Consider the following 19,171-nt stretch of genomic DNA (forward strand, 5'->3'; position numbering starts at 1 on the left):
GATATGCAGCTATAATCATTGTTAGTGTTGAGTTTTAAGAAAACAAATTCACATTGAAGAACTTTGACAATTTCTTTTGTGATAAACATATCATGAATGCAGTCATGCTGCTGGTATGTCTGCACTTTTATAAACATGTCTTCTTTTTTTTCGTTAGGTTGTATGATCAAGTTTTGCATTATTACCCTATACTTCCTTCAGTAATTTGATTTCATTTTAATTATTTTAGGTAGCTATTGAAAACATTGTTTTTTATTGACCCGCAAATGTTTTTTTGCCCGAAAGTCAGAAAATTAAAAAACGAACAAAATTTAAAATAAAATTTTAACTTATAATAAAAAGCCTACAATATTCGCCCAGCGCCTGACTAGAGGATGCACATTACAGAATAATTAGGTATTCTAGCATATCCTAAAATACTTTATTTCGAATCTAGAATTCCGAATCTAGAATTTGAATCTTTTTGGAATTATAAGAAAAAACGTATGAAGCCAAGACAAGCCGAAACGTATAGCAACCTTTAAAAAGACGCTGCGGAACGTTTTCTCTTAGTTAGTTTAGTTCAAGAGATGATGTATGATGACGTCATTAAACAGAATACCGAATCCCGTAATTTTCAGATTCGAATCTCACGGATTCAAAATTCTGTAATGTGCATCCCTACGCCTGATATGAACCTTGGTTTGAGCGCCTTTTTATTAAAATGCCAGATTCTCATTCGCCACTGGTAGAATTTGAGCATTAAAATCTTCCCAGGATTCTTGTGAAGCAGGAAACCGGTGTAATTTTGACAAAAAAACTAAATTATATGAATAGAGTGAATTCAAACCAAATAACGATAACGAAATATTCATTTATCATAACTACGGTTGTTATGCCAAGTTAGGTAAATACTTATCAATTCACGTGGTAATTATTTGCCTTAAAAGGTTTACTTGACACTTAGATTGTTGCAACTTACAGCAATTGCTGCTCCAATTATTACCATAATGATGATTGAATGCATTTAACGTATTAAAATTAAATGATGTGTTTGCTTCATAGAACATACGATTTGGACTTTTACCCTGATGGTTTATTTAATTGTTGTAAGCGTAGACATTATTATTAAGTATTAGCGCTACAGTGTTAGGCACACTGATATTTTACCATTAAGAGTTCTGTATTTGTTAAAATTCTATCGGAAAAATTTTTAAACTGGTTTGAATTTATTAATTTATTTACCATACCTTAATTAATATGTAAGCAGAATATTTCTTATTTTTCACTTAAAAAAGAAATTGAATTAAAGGTGGAATAGTTGTCCTTTTACCTTAAAACTATGCAAAATGATATATTTTCCAAATTGGTACAATTTATAGCTCATCACTGTATACCCTAAAATTAATACTTGCTGTTGCTGGTTACTGCCTAAGATTAAAAAAAAACACGATTTGTTGTTGCAGTGAGTATTTCTTTAAATGTGACGAAGTAATTTCCTATCCTCCATTTATTTTTCTTAAGTTGTTGGCAATATTATTTCATATCCAGCGCTGTGGCAAAGTGGTTAGTGCGTCTGCCTCGTACCCAGAGGTAATGGGTTCAGGCCTCGTCGCTGCTACCAAATTTTGGCGTAAGTGTCCATGGGCAAGACACTTAACGGCAATTGCTCCAACCCAGTGGTCATTAATGGGTTGTCCAAATTAACAGCCACACATAAAAAATTAAAGTATCAAAAAACAATCACCTACAAAGTAACATACATGGTAACTCGTAAGCTGGCACGAGGTGTATGAACATCTGTGTTATAACTTTAAATGATTTTTTCCTACATAGGTCTTTCAAATAGTAGATTAAAGAAAAACATAAAAGATTAGTATTCTGTGACAAGATTAGTAAGAATGTCTTTGTATACTGAGAATACTTCAGGCCTGGTAAAGAGGAGAACGGAGGCAACCATGGCTGCTGCTGCTAATTCAAAACGACAAGCACAAAGTGATGATGATGATAATAACAGCGATTGTGAAAAGTAGGTTTATTTAGTTTTTTTAAAAGAGTTTTAATATGATACATTATATGTTCAAGCTAATGTTTTCAATATGAAGTTTCAAATACCATTTATATTAAATTTAGCCAAAGCCAGGTTTAATTCAGCTACAGGCACTTATTGGTACATAGTGGTTAACAGTGCTTTAACAAGTTATACCAAATCCTATTTAATTAACTTCCTCCTTATAATAAACATTGATTGAATAAAATCTTTAAAAAATAGATAGTTTAGAAACTGAAAACTCCACTTCATGTAATTTTTTCAGATCTTTTTTTTTCAGATTTTTTACTGTTCATCTTGATATACAATATTTTATGTTTCGTTAGTTTGCCCTTTTGCTATCTTGTTTACCTTTTTGTTCAAATAATGAGTCTATGTCATAATTTTCAGAAACATGGAATCTGATAAAGATATGCGCCTTACTTTGCTAGAGGAGATATTGCTCCTTGGATTAAAGGATAGGGAGGGTTACACCTCATTTTGGAATGATTGTATATCATCAGGTCTTCGAGGTTGTATCTTGGTTGAACTTGCTTTAAGAGGAAGAATACAACTGGAGAAACAACAAGCAAGGAGAAAATCACTTTTAGTGAGAAAGGTAATGTTTCAAAATGCTTTGGATGATTTTATCCTTGTCCTTGATTTTTATACCTATTACTTCTTTAAGGCTGTTTTTTTTTTGATTCAATTATTTAGTAGAAAAAATTAAAATGTGGATCAATATTTTGCAAGACAAGAGAGAATAGCTCTAATGAATGGGTACATATCATTAGGGATGTGCCGAGCCGAGCCCGAACTCAAAAGCTCGTGCCCGAGCGTCTCCTTTTTTGACGCTCGGCGCTCGGCTGAAAACTGGGCCGAGCGCCGAGCCTTATGCTATAATGTTGCACGCGAGAGCGAAAAATATTAAAAATGAAAAAAGTGAAGCTACTAAAAGATAACGAGACTAGTCAGCGTAGCTTTCTCTTTAATTGTTTTTCGTTCGTTGTGAATTTGCTCTCTCGCAAGTAACGAATCGCAACGTCAGCAATTTGCCGGTATCGAGTTACAGCCGGTGTCGAATTACACGAGCGCCCAATGTTTTCGTATCACATTTTAAATAAAAAGCCAAAAACTCTTAAACTTTTTTATAATGAAATAATATAAATTGCTGCAACCACGCTTTTGCAACCACAGGGTTTTGCAACCCCTAAGCCACCTTTACCGCAGACACGCACACAGCCAGAAAATGCTAAGACGCACACACACGCGTTGCATTCAATATAACATTCCTTTGCTTGGAATTAGAACAATTTTTTATTCAATTGTCACGTCACGTGTCCTATCGCAACGTAACTATTAATTATGACGTTTTATAATATAACAATCGGGAGGAATGTGCCCACTGCCCAAGTTGAGCAGCCCAACCAACCACGAGATCAAAACATCGTGTATCAACGTCACATTTTTACACTCTGCGCCGGCGTATGAAATAAAGGAAGACGCATGCGGTAGCATACATTCCACACGTAACAAACGAAGCAATCGTTGTGAATTTATTCTCGTGAAAAATGACGTAATGAAACTCTGGTTCTCGTGCGGCGCCATCAAACGATGTTTTTTGGCTTCTGTCCAAGCTCGACCGGGACGATACTTTGTAATATCATATTACAATTTGCGTTGGTTCTAATTTACTGATAGCGTCGCTCCTCGCTCTTATATTTGTATCAATTAAAATTTACATAATCGCGATTTACCTGCATTAAACTAATCATCAGAAACAAAAATTATACACAAACTGCAGATCGTATAGAAGCGAATAAAACACGATTGTTTTCCAACAATCTCGTTTGTGATGTAACGATCGTAAAGGTTTATTCTGACGTAAATAATCGTTACATTATCCAAGATGAACATGCGTAGAAACTTGCTAGTTGCGCCACTGGCTGTAACAGTTATAAATATTTTTTTAATTAAATACTTTTTGTATGAATTTTACATTTTGCAACAGTAGAAATTATGAAAAGCGAGACGCGTCTTTAACCGCAAACCACGTGTTCTGTATTATTTTGATTAGCGGCGCTTTTCGGCTGAATAGGAACGCATTCTCGTACGCCTTTCTCCTTGATGACGTCATAGGTGCTCGGGCTCGTGCCGAGCTTTTCGTTGAAGCTCGGCGCTCGGCGAACCCGAGCTTTTTCAACTTCAGCACATCCCTACATATCATTAAGGATGCACATTACAGAATTTCTAATCAAGAGATTTAAATCGTTTTGAACTTGAACCTAATGACAAAATTTGGTATTCTGTTTAATGTTGTCATCATATGTCATTTCTTGAATTATATATTTACAAATTTAGAAAGTAAGGATTTAAAAAATAATATTCTTGTGTTTGTGGAACTTTTGAAAAAAAACGTTTTGCAATGTCTTTTTAAAAGTTGATACGTTTCGACTTCATACATAGTTACGGTTTTGGCGTTTTCACACTATCATTCTGCGAGGATTGAAGCTCTTTATTCCCTTAAAAATGACGAAATCTTGTATGTTTTGCATATTGTATGGTGCGAAAACGCCAAATGCAAAAAATTCTGCCACCAATGATCATAACGCAAAAATACCCAATGGTACAATTTATAGCTCATGATCCAACATGGCTACTATTGAAGGGTCAATAAACTGATTTATGTGGTAAATTATTTTTCCCTATAAATAAAAAAAGATTCGATATTCTACATTTGAAACTCTTCTGTAATGTGCATCCATATCAGCATCACGACTGTCTATCTAAAATAAAATATAAGAAATTGAGTAGAATATATTTCTTTTGTGCTTTTGTATTTGAACTTTATTTTGTAAGAAGTAAGAATTTGTTATTTTTATTTTTTAGATTCGTTCTAAGAACGATGCTCCAACTGGTGATGTTATATTAGATGAAGCACTCAATCACATTCGTAGAAGTGGAGCTGAAGAAGGCGTGCAAGTATGTGATTCAATGCATCACCATAAATTGTATAGGGCCTATAAATACATAGGCAAAATTTTTAATTATAAACAAAAATATTCTAAAACCTAGGGATGCATAAAATCCATTTTCTTACGGTGTTTGCTTTTTTAAAGAACCACATTTTCTGGCAAATTGTTTGAGTAACCTCATTTGGATTGCCTGTGCTAAACGTCCTGAACCTCAACAATGTTTTGCTGTACGAGACCGAGCTCACACGCGTACATTTTAGACCAAAAAAGATGGTGTTTCTGCTCTGGTTGAATGTTTTAACTACAGAGTATTTTATTTTTGACTCATAATTTTCTTGGTAGTCTGTTTACACTATACAAATATACATTAATGTTTACTTACTAATAACAACCATTTATACACCACTTTTAGGGTTGGATTGACCTATTATCAGGTGAAACATGGAATCCACTGAAATTACATTTTCAGTTGCGGAACGTACGTGAAAGGATTGCTAAGAATCTTGTTGAGAAAGGTGTCCTCTCAACAGGAAAGCAAAACTTTCTTCTCTTTGACCTCACAACCCACCCAGTGTGTGACGACACAGTGAAGACAAGATTAATCAAACGAATCCAAGAAGCTGTGCTTTCGAAATGGCCCAATGATATTTCAAAAATGGACAGACGTACACTTGCCCTCATTTATCTTGCACATGCCAGCGATGTTCTTGAAAATGCCTTCCAACCACTTTCTGATGAAGATTATGATGTTGCGATGAGACGTGTTCGTCATCTGCTGGAAATAGATGTGGAAGATCAATCAACACACAGTAACAATAACGAACTTATGTGGGCTGTTGTGTCTGCTTATTTAAAATAATATACCAAACATACAGGGGTGGTTGTTCTTAATGGTAACTGGAGCATTTTAATCCTGTACATATATTTGAACGAAAAAGTAGATTTGCATTTCCTTACTTTGGTTTATTTAAGAAGGCTTTCCACTAGCATTATGAGGAAGTGTTATACTTATGTTGCCAATGTACAACCACCCCTATTTTGAAACCATACTAGATTGGTAGTTTGCTTAACCATACTGCACTATTCTGGACATTCGTCCTTTTTTTGTTGACCTGTTGTTCGATAGTTTGCATAAAAGTGGCGTTTTTATTTCACAGATTGTTTTAAAGTAATGCAAACTTTATTTAAGTTAATTTATATTTGACCAAGTTTGCTTAAATGCTAAGTTGGCGCTTATTGGTTTCCAAACTTAATGTAGTTGCTCTTTATTCAGTCACCATCTATAAACAAGTGCTGGAATATCATTCTGTTAATTTTAAAATTAGTTCCTCCGACCAAATATGTATTCAAGTGTAAATACATCCCTCCTGTAGAGTTTTCTTGTATATTAACTTTCCTTTGGTAACAGATTCTTCTACAAACAACATGATTCATTGGTAGAAATGTATAAGTTGCTCGCTCAAAATTAATTTGGTACACTTATATCATCATCATAATGTTTAATCGTTACCCGCTCCTTATGAAGCTTTTACACACTGCATATTGTATTATGTAAATCCCACAAAGGTCTTGAAAAATATTTTAGAATTTGTATGTTAATTCTATATCAACAATATAGAGGAAGTTGTTCGCACAGTTCAATATGTCCTTTGTCTGTATTTTCAGGTATTTTGCGTTTGGATTCCATTTAAAATTGAAAGCAGTGTAAATAACTTGGTGCCACTTTTAGAACACTTTAGCTTCATGGGCGATTCAGCTTCACTAAACGGCAAATATGTTTATTTTACTAGATTCCTTGTTTGCAAATTGTTACAGAATTTTCATGTGTGATCCAGAGGTCTTGCATGCTTTCTACAAGTAGGTCACTGCTACCATTTATTGTATGGCGATAAATGTTGTATGTACCATTATTCATGTAATAAACATTATGTAATATAGCTTTCTGCAAATATGAAAAAGTTAGTATATTTAAACATGCGCTTCGTGTATTCAGATATTTCAAATGTTTGTTTAAAGTAATTCCATCTCAAAAAATAATTTCTTTTGTTCAACGATGTAGTTCATATGTCCTGTTTACTCCATCGCAAATCCAGTACCATGCAGAAGTATAATAGCGCAAACAGTCAAACGGTTTCCACAGTTGGAACTTCTGTGAATTTACACACAGCTTGAGATATGGGTGCAAGTTTTCAATCAAGTCGTTCGTAGTTTTGGTTGTCCAGCGCAAGCTCAACAGATCTCCAGGGTCTGTAAAAGCACACGAGCAATATTGCACAACTGATATGATCTAAAGAAAATTACACAAGATGGGACACCTTTGTAATTTCTCGCCCTAGTTAACAATGGTAAACAAGAATTATAAACCCGTATCCTCACTCGCAAACTTAAAAAACTTGCATACTTAAAACACTGGCAATTTAATATGATTTAGTGTGCATTCATAATGACCATATATATTACTATATAGTATGGTGAGGAAAGACGTGACACCTTTAACACGAAATATTCTGATCGTGTTTTAAACAATTAGCAACAGTATTATACGGTCGTGAAGATACGTTTTTTAGTTCTTTGAATATTCTTTTTTCACTACCAAATGGGATTAAAATGGAATTAAAAGGTGCCCCATCTTCCCCAACCCTACTACATTATGCTTTTTAGCCATTGAAAAATGTTGTAATGGGTACACGCAAAAGGTGGTTTTATAATGCGGTCTTTGCCCAAGTCTTCCTCAACCCTCTACGATACATGCCTGCACACGTAGCCTGGTAGCCAGCAGCTGTTCGACACTAATATAGCCACTAAGTGCCCATGCAAAACAACTGTTTGACGTAAAAAGATAAAACTGGCAATGAATAATTTTTCATTTCCTACGTTACCGCACACACATTCCCACTAATCCAGCAAGATCGACTGTATGAAGACTGTAGCTTAGACATGTTGACGTGAACTCACATTTAATTGTGCTCAGGTATCCCTTATAATTTGTCATTTTCAGGAAGTAATATGACAGCATGTTTGTTTCACAATCAGGAAAAAAATTAAAACCATAGTTTGATCCACTACCGTGACCAATATTGTAATGCTGAAGGATTCTCATATTTGGTATCCAATCTGCGTAAACTAGAACCATCACCTGGCAAAGGGTAAAATTCGGTGTAAATGTTTAGTCAATAGGGTTCAGCATGTATATTTTACACCAACTCTTACCGAGTTTATCCAATTGTCAGAATCATAGAAAGTCAAACGCACTGAGATGTGTTGTATACCAGTAAATCCGACTTGTGCAAGAAAATCTTGAAACTAATCGAATTGAATTTTGATTTTAAGGTTACTTATCGATAAGTTTTTAACACATGTTTTCTTTAACCTTCATTACTTACCGTATTGCGTAGAATAATGGTTGTTTTCATAAAATTTATTCCTTTTGGATCAGTTTTCGATACGTAAGGAAGACTGTTATTCTACAAAAACACTTACATCTATAGTTTTGGGTAATACCATGCATTTGTACTATCATGCCTTTATTAATTAACAACACTTTAAATTTACAAATATGTATTAAAACACACAACAGTCGAATCGCATAGCAGATGTAATTTTTAGCGATTAGAAAACAATTAGCGGGGTAGAATGGGACAGATTAAAATCCTTGTTAACTTTGATTATTAAATGACTTTAACATAACTATTGTGTGACGGCGCCAGGCAGTATGGTTGGGTTTGGAGCGGACATGATCAAATGAGCATAGGCTGGAATGGTAATTACTTTTTTTCGCCGTCAGAAATAAAAAAAATAAACAATCTTGCCCCGCCCTACTAAGCTTCCACGAAAAAGTGAATTATTGTTTTAATGCATCAGCTAATAGCCCAGTAATGTGCACTTGCATTGACTTATGGATCTGGGCTATTGCTGGCTATAAAGTACATTTAAACTGTTAAACATAAATATGCGCTTGAATTAAAAACAACAAAATATATACACAAGAAGGTGATGCCACACAAACCATGCCTGTAAGTCGCTTAGATAAAATCTATAAATATGCAAGCAATAAGCTAAACTTACAAAATGTAATCGCAGCAGAATGATTAGCAGTAATGTTGCATTTCTGGGAGGTGCTTTTGTGATATATTTATCACTATAAGTATCTTCTGGCAGTTTTGTTGAACTTTCAATTGAATTTGTTATTATTGGTTGCGAATGTGAAATTGTTGTTTTTGTTGTTTTTGTTGTTTTTGTTGTTTTTGTTGTTGTTGTTGTTGTTGTTGTGGGCGGTACTACCGGTAAGTCATTGCCGCCGATGAGATCAAGTGCAATCGGGTCAGATGCAACAGACTAAATCAAGAAAAGGTTGTTCTTGGTTAGAACACGATATGACCTACTCTGTTATAGTAATATGCCGTGCTTGATGTTAGGGCTTATTTTATGCTAGTTTAATTCACTTATCATTAACAGGTGTTGGTGGACCAAGGTGATCCTAGAATACAAAAATTATAGCGGCAACTTTCGAAATACCTTCTACTCGTGCTACTAACATAAAATTTGGCCATCGTACTAACTAGACCCCAGCGGTATCGATTTTAAATAAAATTTTAATAATTCGAAAAAATATAAACTATTAATATAATAGAATGGGGGAAGATAGGAGGAGACTTAGCACATATTGCCAAATATTTCCGAAATCAAAATAGATGACGGTTTTTGGTTAATAGCACGAATTAGTACTATATCATTCCTTTATTAATTGACACCAATTTAATAAAATATAACAAAACACACGGGGAGTTATTTAACTATTCGCACAACAAGTGAAATTTTTGGCACAAGCCCCTTCTTATAAATTAACACCAAGTGCAAATGACCAAATTTCGAATATATTTTCAAAATATTGTCTTTTTATTATATCAGTATCTTATAGTTGAAAATCCTCTGAGGTATAAATTACTAAATTAAAAGCAAATCTTTCAAAGTTTGGCAATGAAAACATACAAAACTACAATGTGGGGACTCTAAATTGATATATATTTACATTGAATGAATGAATGAATGAATGAATGAATGTAACTTACTTTATCCTCGCGTCGCCGGAAAACGACAGTCGTTATAACACCGGTGTGCGAGGTAGCGCCAGCTTACGAGTTACCAAGTATGTTACTTTGTGGGTGATTATTTTTTTTTGGATTTTTTTCATTTTTATGTATGGCTGATAATTTGGACAACCCATTAGTGACCACTGGGTTGGAGCAATTGCCGTTAAGTGTCTTGCTCAAGGAAACAAACGCCCACAATGGTAGCAGCGACGAGCCTTGAACCCATTACCTCTGGGTTAGAGGCAGGCGCGCTAACCACTACTCCACGGCGCCGGCACATTAGCAGTATTCTACAACTTGTAGTTAACCTACCGAGTTTAACAGGCTGTGCTAGTTTTTTTTGCCATGTAAACTTCACATATACAACGTTAAACCGATATTTTTTTGCTGTTTTTATCTCAAATTAAAGTCATATTGACCCCTGCCTATTTTCTTTATGCTTTTATCTCAGTGTTTTTTTTACAAAACTAAAACTAGTTTATGAGACAAAATCAAACTGTACGAAATATACAAGGTTGTTTTATGAAGCTATGAAACTAGTTTAATCGTTCGCACACGCAAACTAAAAAATAATCATTGGCTTTACTATGATTTAACGAGCATTAAAAATAGCACCTTACTATTTCGCATTTTTTACATGTTCAAAGTATGCTGTACCTATTTTATATATTTTTTTAATATTTAAAAACAGTATAATCAGCTTTGACGGGCGTTTTAAAAAGTCGTGGTAATACTGTCGGAAAATTCTGTAACCTTCCTGATTATCATTAAATGGGGGTCCGTAAAAAGAAAATTAAAAAAGAGTCTCGTCTGACAAAGTGTCCCATCTTCCCCACCCTACTATACATCTATGTACGTCACTGGTATGTTATTCTGATGGAAAAAAATTCAAAAAAGAAAGTTAAATAAAGTAATATTTTTCTCCGGACTGTTTTAGTCGGTATAACATATTTATTATACCTTGTATTGTATTTGTTTCGATCTACTACGCATGCGCAATAGCGTCTTGTACAAATATATCAATCGGAACGAATATATTACATTACGACAACGGTACCTGTCCTAGAGCACATATACTCACGTTTTTTTCACCTCTTAGAACTGGACACACAAACAAACCTGTAAAACCGTATGATCAAAGTTCAAACTGCAGATAGGACGCACTTACCAACAGAACGCTCATATATTAACGTGATTATAATGATTACTACCACCACCACAGCAAGTGCGTAACCTCCGATGCCCTTGATGAAATAATCTGTTTTTTTAAAACAATTGTTTATAATGCTGGAAGAATATTTAGGCCGACCATCGATACATTAAGAGTGTGTACCAATCAAGTTATGAATTAATACAGATTACCAAAACTTACAATTATTATTAGTTTCTTTTTTTGACGTCATTCTGATTCACGGAAAAAGGGGATTCTTTCGCGTCACCAATCATTCAGATGGTTGTTTCATCTTAGAGTATCTATGGTTTCATATTTTGAAAAACCTTTAAAAAAATTAATGGTAATTTTCCCATTATTATAAAACAAACGAAATTTTGTCGGTGCATTATAAAAAACGGCCCTAAATGTTATTTTAAAAATATGCAAAACCGGAAGTACGTCATATTTTTTAAAACGTGTTTTTTTTTTTCAAGCGATGTAAACATTGAAGACAGATGCCCTGTGACGAGTTTTCGTAATTCAGTACTGCTTATACGTTGTACGCAAAGAGATTAAAGCCAGATTGGTTTTACGTTTGTACTTTTCTTTTCTTTATTAATCACGGTATCAAGTGTGTTGTTGTGTGTACTTACATGCTGGTAGCATTTCCTTACAGCTATACAAACAGAAATGTTAATGAAATTTAGTATTTATTGATTAGGATTGTCGTTTTGTTGCGCAAGCCGGCATGTGGTTGAGAAAGACAAACATCTGTGTGCTATTTAATCAAGAGTACCTCAAACTCAAGGGCATGTACGCTTCTCAGTATTTGCCGTTTAAACATGCTCGTGTTTTTAGTTATGTTCAGTAAGTGTATTTTATTTTGTTAAACAATTAAGACTACAGTTCTGTATGTATGTTGGGAACTTGTAAAATGATCTGATGTTACAGATTGGGTAATATGTTAGTGGTAATATAGGGGGGGTTTAAACTGGAACTGTCTTGTTTTATTAACATTGCTAGATAATTTTTGTTTAACCTATTCTGAGTAACAACTAATATACAAATAGATAAAAATTTCCATCCAGGCAATCGGTAGTTAACTCTCAACGCAACCACATCACTGGAACAGCTGCTGCAGCAGAAGCAAGCTCATTAATTTACCAAATCCTAAGCAATGGAAAGAAAACTCTTGCATTACGCCACTTAAAAGAGGTGTATGTACTATTTAGGTTTTATAATTAAGATGCATATGCATACAATTTTAGTAAGCGGTTCTATTTTCCCATAACCCATCAACCCTGTTACCATTGGGGTTATAACATATATGTGTCATAACTTTTTCGCAATTGCCCGGACCAAGAGATCCTTTACGTTTTGCTTGAATTATCAGACATAGCCCATACATATATACCTTTAAAAGAAAATCCTCCACAAAGTTCCATACATGGTAATTCTTTAGCAGGCACGAGGTCTATAAAACTTAAGACTCGTCATAAAACAACTCTCTGCCGTTACATTCAATCAATATTGTTTATAAAAGCACTGGCGATACAACTTTACTTGATTTTTGTTTTCAACAATCTTTTTTAAAGTTTCTTATAGGTAAATATTAAATGATTAAAACAGCTCATTCCTAGTAATAAGTCAAGGCAGACATAATCACCATCATTGGTATTTGTAAGGCTTTGGTAATCTACATACAACAGCTGTCATTCCACAATAAAGGGGAATTCCCTAGTGGTTAAGAACCAATAATTTCAAGTCTATGTATGAAACATGTTTCTACCATTGATGCAAACACAATATGTTTACAGTTAACTTGTGGACCCAGTTTTACTAATGTAATTACAGAAACTTTTCCCTGCGTTGCAAATATGGTACATTGCATTCATTTGTATTCGGTGACAAATATAATGTATGGTATAAATAACTGGCTGGGAAATCAGAAATAAAAGATTTTGCAGAGTTTAAAATTATGTTAATACTTTGCTATAACATTTTTTTAGAAATTAAATGGCAATGGAATATTGTGGAATGATCCAAGATTAAAACAGCTTCACCAAAACATTCAAGATTGGCAATCAAATAATCTTCATCATGAGAATGAGACAATTAACACAAGTATCACTGCTGACACTTTTCTACAGTTAGTGTGACAAAGCTTACCACTGTTTATAGAGATTGCATATGTCCCAGCAGTTTATTGGGAACGTTAATGTAGATCCTTTTTTATTCAACATTTATTCTTGTTTTTTACTAATAGTACATGCTACCCTTGCCTTATTTATAATTTAATTTGTTTATCAAATAGAATTAAATGTTTGTTTTAACCAATAAGTGATTCTTTAAAGGTAAATTTCAGTTATGCTATTTTAAACTACTATGCATACAGAAGCTTACAATTACATAAGATAATATAATAATATAAACCAATGTTTAACAGTTTTATACATACTATACTGACATTGACATACTTACATTGCTATTTTTAGTTTTCTGAAAGACGAAGTGACTTTAAAGTTATTCTGCAAAGTGTTTTCAAAAGGTTGTGTTATTCCAAACTTTGAAAAGTTCACAGAGATAATTGCTGATTGTTTTGAAACAGCTAAAAAAAGTCAACATGGAAAGGTAAATATATATATTATATAATATTTAATGTAAATCCTAGAAAGCTGGCAAATTTAGTTGTATGAGTATCAGGAATTTTGCCAAGTCGTATAAGCTGAGGTTCACTCAGTCAAAAGTGTTGCTAAACAAAATGATTCAGAAATGTGGATTGCAGTCAAAAACTACCTAGGACCACACGTTTTGTAAAAATGTCAAATTCGTATTAAAAATTCTCAATAAAAAGTTGCTTACAAAAGCTACACGCTTACAAATGGTGACCGAATGCCACTTTGTTGGTTACGTCCAGTTTGTTTTTGACTATCCACCATTGTAGTAAAACGATAATTAAAATTATGCTAATTTTAGCTTATTCCTTAGAGATGTGCCCTCTTGTTGTATTTTAATTTCAATTTTGTTCAGGTTGCCGATTATATTCCTCAACTTGCGAAAGCCGACCCGGAGTCTTGGGGATTGTCTATTTGCTCTGTGGATGGACAAAGGTAAAAGCAATTACTTTAAATAGGAATTAGTAATATTCCCTACTTATATAATTTAAAATGACCATATTTCGGGAAATTCTCCAAGATATTTCTCCTTTTTTTAGTGTGTTGTGTTCAGGTTAGTTTAGATATACAGTTACTGCATCTATTCTTTACACAGTTACCGCATAATATGCAAGTTGAAATATCGGATACATTTTGATTATTTAATCTGCATTGTTATGTAATATTAATTATAATTCTTATATGTACGCCTACTTGATAAAAATGATGATGCCTAAAAACTATGTTGCAGTTCAAAGGATTTCAAAATTTATTTGCAAATGAATTTAGATAGACGCAAGTTTAGACTTCTCTATGCTATAATTTTCTAAACAGCAAGTAGCAATACTGCATACAATGATTATTATATTTTTTTTTTTTTTTTTTCAGGTTTTCAATTGGTGATGCAAATGAATCATTTTGTTTACAATCTTGTGTGAAGCCCTTTGTTTATGCAATCGCAGTCTCTGATTACAGTTCTGAAATGATTCATCGTTACATGGGGCAGGAACCTAGTGGACTTTATTTTAATGCTCTAAACTTGAATACTGAAGGTACTTTATTGAGTATTTTAAAGATATTTTATCTCTACTAAATATGTACAAATGTCAAAAATATCAAGTAGAGGGTTTTCCTAAGGTCGGTTCTTTACTTACGTTGTTTCTTATACTACATATATATGAGAAACCACAGTCACTAATCTAAAAAAAATGATTGTAATTTATTTTTCTTTTGTCACAAACCTAATGGACAATCCTGTCATATAAATTTGGTTCTTCTGGGCATATTTTTAAAAACTGCAATTGCAAGAAAAGATATTAAATTAATAAGTTTCCTGAATCACATAGAAAATAAATTATAATGTGTAATACTGTATTGTCTTAATTTTACACACATCATTTACAAAATAATACATTACAGACAAGCCACATAATCCTTTAATAAATTCTGGAGCTATTGTTGTATGTTCCCTTATTAAACCAGATCAGCTGCTATCAGAAAGATTTGAATATGTGAGTAGGCTTGATTGCTTGTAAACGTTTCAGACTTAATAAAGTTTTTTTTTTTTAATTCGATAAGCTACAAACATTATCTATTATTTCAATATCCAATTATTTTAGGTTCAAAAGTATTTACGAGATATGTGCGCCGATGAACATGTCTCATTTGACAACACTGTGTTTTTATCTGAGAAGCAAACTTCATTTCAAAATTTTTCAATTGCCTACTACTTGATGGAGAAAAATGTAAAACATTTGTAATATTCAGTTGTGGAATGTAAAATATAGGTTTTGTAACTTATCAGGTTATTCTATTATTATTTCAGTGTTTCCCTGTGAATACTTCACTTCGTACAACACTTGACTTCTATCTTCAACTTTGTGCTGTAACAACTACTTGTCAAAGTGCTGCCGTTGCTGCTTCAACCCTAGCGAATGGAGGTGTTAGTCCTTTGTTGCAAAACAAAGATCGATTGTTACAACCAGCATCCGTTCGTAACACACTGTCATTAATGCATTCTTGTGGAATGTACGACTATTCTGGAAAGTTTGCATTTCAGGTAGGAAACTCACCAACTGTTTATTTAAAATGAAATAATATTCATACAGATGAAATTTCCTGTATTGCAAAGATATTGAAATAAATGTCAATTAGTGTGGTTACCATATATGCTAAGTTTTGTTTAACAAAAGCTGTTAGTTAATAGTTTTAATATATCCTATATGATTCATAACAGTACAGATTCCGAAGTTAAATTTAAATTTGTTTATTATTTTTAATTATAAGATCGTATTTATAGGTTGGCTTACCAGCAAAATCTGGTGTAGCAGGGGGGTTACTTGTTGTTATTCCAAATGTAATGGGATTTATGTGTAGAAGCCCGCTACTGGATGATAAAGGTACAGTGTATTGATAACAAATAAATTGTTGTTAATGCATGATTTTCTAATCTGTTTATTACAATAAACTTATATAGTGCATCATATTTTTAAGTTGTTCTATGTACAATATTTTATTATTCTTGTTTTTTTTATACCAGGTTTCTATTTTACAGCATGGTGCACCTTCTGTTATTGAAGCCAAGTAGAAGAATATATTACTAACAAGAAAGTAATGTCATGTTTTTGCAGGAAATTCTGTTCGCGGTATTGAGTTCTGTCGAGAACTTGTGAGGACATTCAATTTTCATACGTATGATGATCTTTTACATTCAGTAAAGAAAAAGGACCCAAGAAAACTAAACAGACTGTTAACAGTAAGTTGTGTGTTAAAATACTCTGCTAAATTTTACCACTACGTTTTAATTTATGTTTAGAGTGATGAGATGAGATTAAGTTATCTTTATAAGGTAATGTATGAATATGATTCCGAGACAGATGATAGCATTCAGCATGACTGAGCAATCACCCAAAACATTCTCTAATGAATACAATCAACAGATCTGTGCTGACCCCAAAACTTTTGATTTGTTTTACCTTGCCTTTTGTATCCAGCATCCTTATATACACAAGCCATTTAAACTTACCTGTCAAATAATTAGTAATACCACCATGTGTTTTGTAGACAATTTGCACAATTTTTAATATCACGTAATCTCATTCGTTTAAAATTATGTTATGTTAAACCATTTTAACAAGTGATTGTAATGGGCTATTTATTAAATAATTTAAATTTTTATTAATACAGAAATTATGTATACATGGAGAGAGTTGCATACAATTATTTTTTATCACATTTAAAGAAATTGCTTCCAGTTTCTTCGTGCTTAATCAGCAACACCAGGACTGGGGCTTAAAACTAGTCCTATAACAATTTGTTACCGGTGTAGTGATATTTTTGTTTGTTAGTTTTTAAGTTCGTAAGTAGTGCTTATTCTAGTCAATAAATAACATGCTCAATTTAGTTCTGCTAAATTTAAATTGAAAAATAAAGTGTCGAAGTGTAAACGTCGTGTCTGGATCCCTTTCAAAGGTGGGTCGTAATAAATTTGGACCGGTTGGGGATTATATTTGTTTCAAAACGGTGCGCCCGCGCAGTAGAGGTGCGGCGAATGTGCAATAGTGCTCGCTACAAATTCAACAGTTGGAACAAGTATTTGAGAACCGGTGGTGATGCGCAGTAGGTCGGAACCAATAAAATGCGAGACCTATAAAGTACGGTCCAGCTAGAAAAGGTTACAGGGCAAAATATTGAAAAATACATTAAATAAATTTTGCACTGTTTCAAGGAATATTTCTACTAAGCATCTGTACTGTTGGCGTCGCTATGACTTAAACAAGAGATCACACAGATATAATGCATGAGCACGGCATAAACGAATTTGCATAGTATTAATTACCCCTATCACTACAATGGTCGACTGAGATCGATCAAAAACAAATCAAAAGTAACCAACAAAGCGGGTTTCAGTCGCCATTGGTGACTGTGGAGCAGTAGATAGAATGCATTTAGTCGTGTATTAAAACTCATTAAACTTAAGACGTATAAGGAATGAAAGTTGGGTAAAGAATATGTGTAAATACGCTTTGTACAACTCCTGTACCATGTGTTGACATGTAAACTTACACTAATTAACCTTGTCGTCGCTTAAAGACGTTTGCTTTTGTGAATTTGGATAAACCCATGGCGCCCTCTATAACAGGCCTGTTATAGAGGGCGCCATGGATAAACCGTAATCACGCAGTATTATAGGTAATGTTAGAAGTTTATATTCTTCATATTGTGGCGGCTGCATAATGATTTATCGCGAGAAGTAAACTAAAAGAGCGAAGAAACGAGAGACGCGGTGTTTATACCGAAGATAACGATAAGAAAAAGGCACTCGTCTACGCTTCGGTGCACACACGCTAATTGTGCGGTTTTAAATCTGAAAATTTAGTCTGAAAATTAAAAAAATATATATATATTACGATTTGATTTCAATAAAGAGATTAAAGAAAATGCTAGAATTGAGAATTAGGATAAGTGCGGAAAAAAATCGCCATATCAGCAACAACAACAACAACAACAAAGCCAAGAACAACCGTTCGACGAAAAAGGATCTATATGACCACTACCGTGCTCAAAAACGTCAAACATCATAATGACCCGATATTTACTAGCCAAATCACTTTATTGTTAAACTTGCCTCTGGTATTATTGTTCTATTTTGTACAGCGAAAACAAGGAATATAATAGAGTAGGGTGGGAGAAGATAGGACACTTATACCCTTTTTGCATGGTAAAAAAACCCAGGCCCATTACCGCAACACCCAGGACAGTAGGGTGGGAGAATATAGGACACTTATACCCTTTTTGCATGGTAAAAAAGTTAATGCGAATAGCGATTCGCATTAAACTCGTCATATGATAACTCGCTTACCGCGTTATTTTGCATGGTCATTGGTTTATGCGCGTATCAACATTGGGTTAGCTTATTTTAGCGCAATATTGTTAAATCTAGTTTATAAAATAAGTTTTGATGCTTTATGGGGCTATTGCCAGCTAAAAACTGTAAAAATAATACCCGAAAAAGGTTAGGCTCTCAAAAGTAAAACTGTACTTTCACTATACTTTTCTTTACTCGCATAATGCGAGTGACAACCAACCTTCTACAGCAGATGACACGCTTATGACGTTATGCGTGTTAACTTTGTTTTTGCGAGTAAATATGCGAGTACTTACGCGCATAAAAGTGACCATGCAAAAAGGGTAATATTCATTCTATCAGGATATTTGCCATCTTCCCCAACCTACTGTAGTTCGCGTTTACATTGTTCACTCAAGATCAACTAAAGCAAATATTCAGTTTG

General features: G+C 33.7%; 3 protein-coding genes across 4 annotated transcripts; 2 read left to right on the forward strand and 1 right to left on the reverse strand.

Annotated features, from left to right (window-relative positions):
- Nucleotides 1–1,794: 1,794 nt before the first annotated feature.
- Nucleotides 1,795–6,626, forward strand: LOC149741776 (Golgi phosphoprotein 3-like). Its single transcript, XM_089890956.1, has 4 exons — nucleotides 1,795–2,008; nucleotides 2,420–2,627; nucleotides 4,898–4,990; nucleotides 5,396–6,626. Exons 1-4 carry the CDS (start codon nucleotides 1,881–1,883, stop codon nucleotides 5,840–5,842), a joined length of 876 nt encoding a protein of 291 aa, XP_089747082.1. The 5' UTR covers nucleotides 1,795–1,880; the 3' UTR covers nucleotides 5,843–6,626.
- A 265-nt stretch (nucleotides 6,627–6,891) lies between these two features.
- Nucleotides 6,892–12,772, reverse strand: LOC149741777 (uncharacterized). The gene is made up of 9 exons (XM_089890955.1): nucleotides 12,641–12,772; nucleotides 11,446–11,570; nucleotides 11,242–11,331; nucleotides 11,155–11,192; nucleotides 9,049–9,318; nucleotides 8,367–8,447; nucleotides 8,194–8,286; nucleotides 7,939–8,119; nucleotides 6,892–7,230 (listed from the first exon to the last, which is right to left on the reverse strand). The coding sequence occupies exons 2-9, from the start codon at nucleotides 11,474–11,476 to the stop codon at nucleotides 7,031–7,033; spliced, it is 984 nt and encodes a 327-aa protein (XP_089747081.1). The 5' UTR covers nucleotides 11,477–11,570; nucleotides 12,641–12,772; the 3' UTR covers nucleotides 6,892–7,030.
- Nucleotides 11,865–17,326, forward strand: LOC149741778 (glutaminase kidney isoform, mitochondrial-like). 2 transcript variants are annotated; one of them, XM_089890948.1, is made up of 12 exons: nucleotides 11,867–12,093; nucleotides 12,315–12,441; nucleotides 13,236–13,375; nucleotides 13,722–13,857; nucleotides 14,257–14,336; nucleotides 14,769–14,932; nucleotides 15,300–15,391; nucleotides 15,500–15,625; nucleotides 15,706–15,939; nucleotides 16,180–16,279; nucleotides 16,511–16,635; nucleotides 16,696–17,326. In XM_089890948.1, exons 1-12 carry the CDS (start codon nucleotides 11,975–11,977, stop codon nucleotides 16,777–16,779), a joined length of 1,527 nt encoding a protein of 508 aa, XP_089747074.1. In that variant the 5' UTR covers nucleotides 11,867–11,974; the 3' UTR covers nucleotides 16,780–17,326. The 2 variants fall into 2 exon arrangements, 1 of the variants encoding a protein (XP_089747074.1); XR_016386319.1 differs by lacking the exon at nucleotides 16,180–16,279 and having other exon boundaries at nucleotides 11,865–12,093.
- The last annotated feature ends 1,845 nt before the right edge of the window (nucleotides 17,327–19,171 follow it).

Source organism: Ciona robusta, chromosome 1 (assembly GCF_009617815.1).
Source record: "Ciona robusta chromosome 1, ASM961781v2".
Taxonomy (NCBI): Eukaryota; Metazoa; Chordata; class Ascidiacea; order Phlebobranchia; family Cionidae; genus Ciona; species Ciona robusta.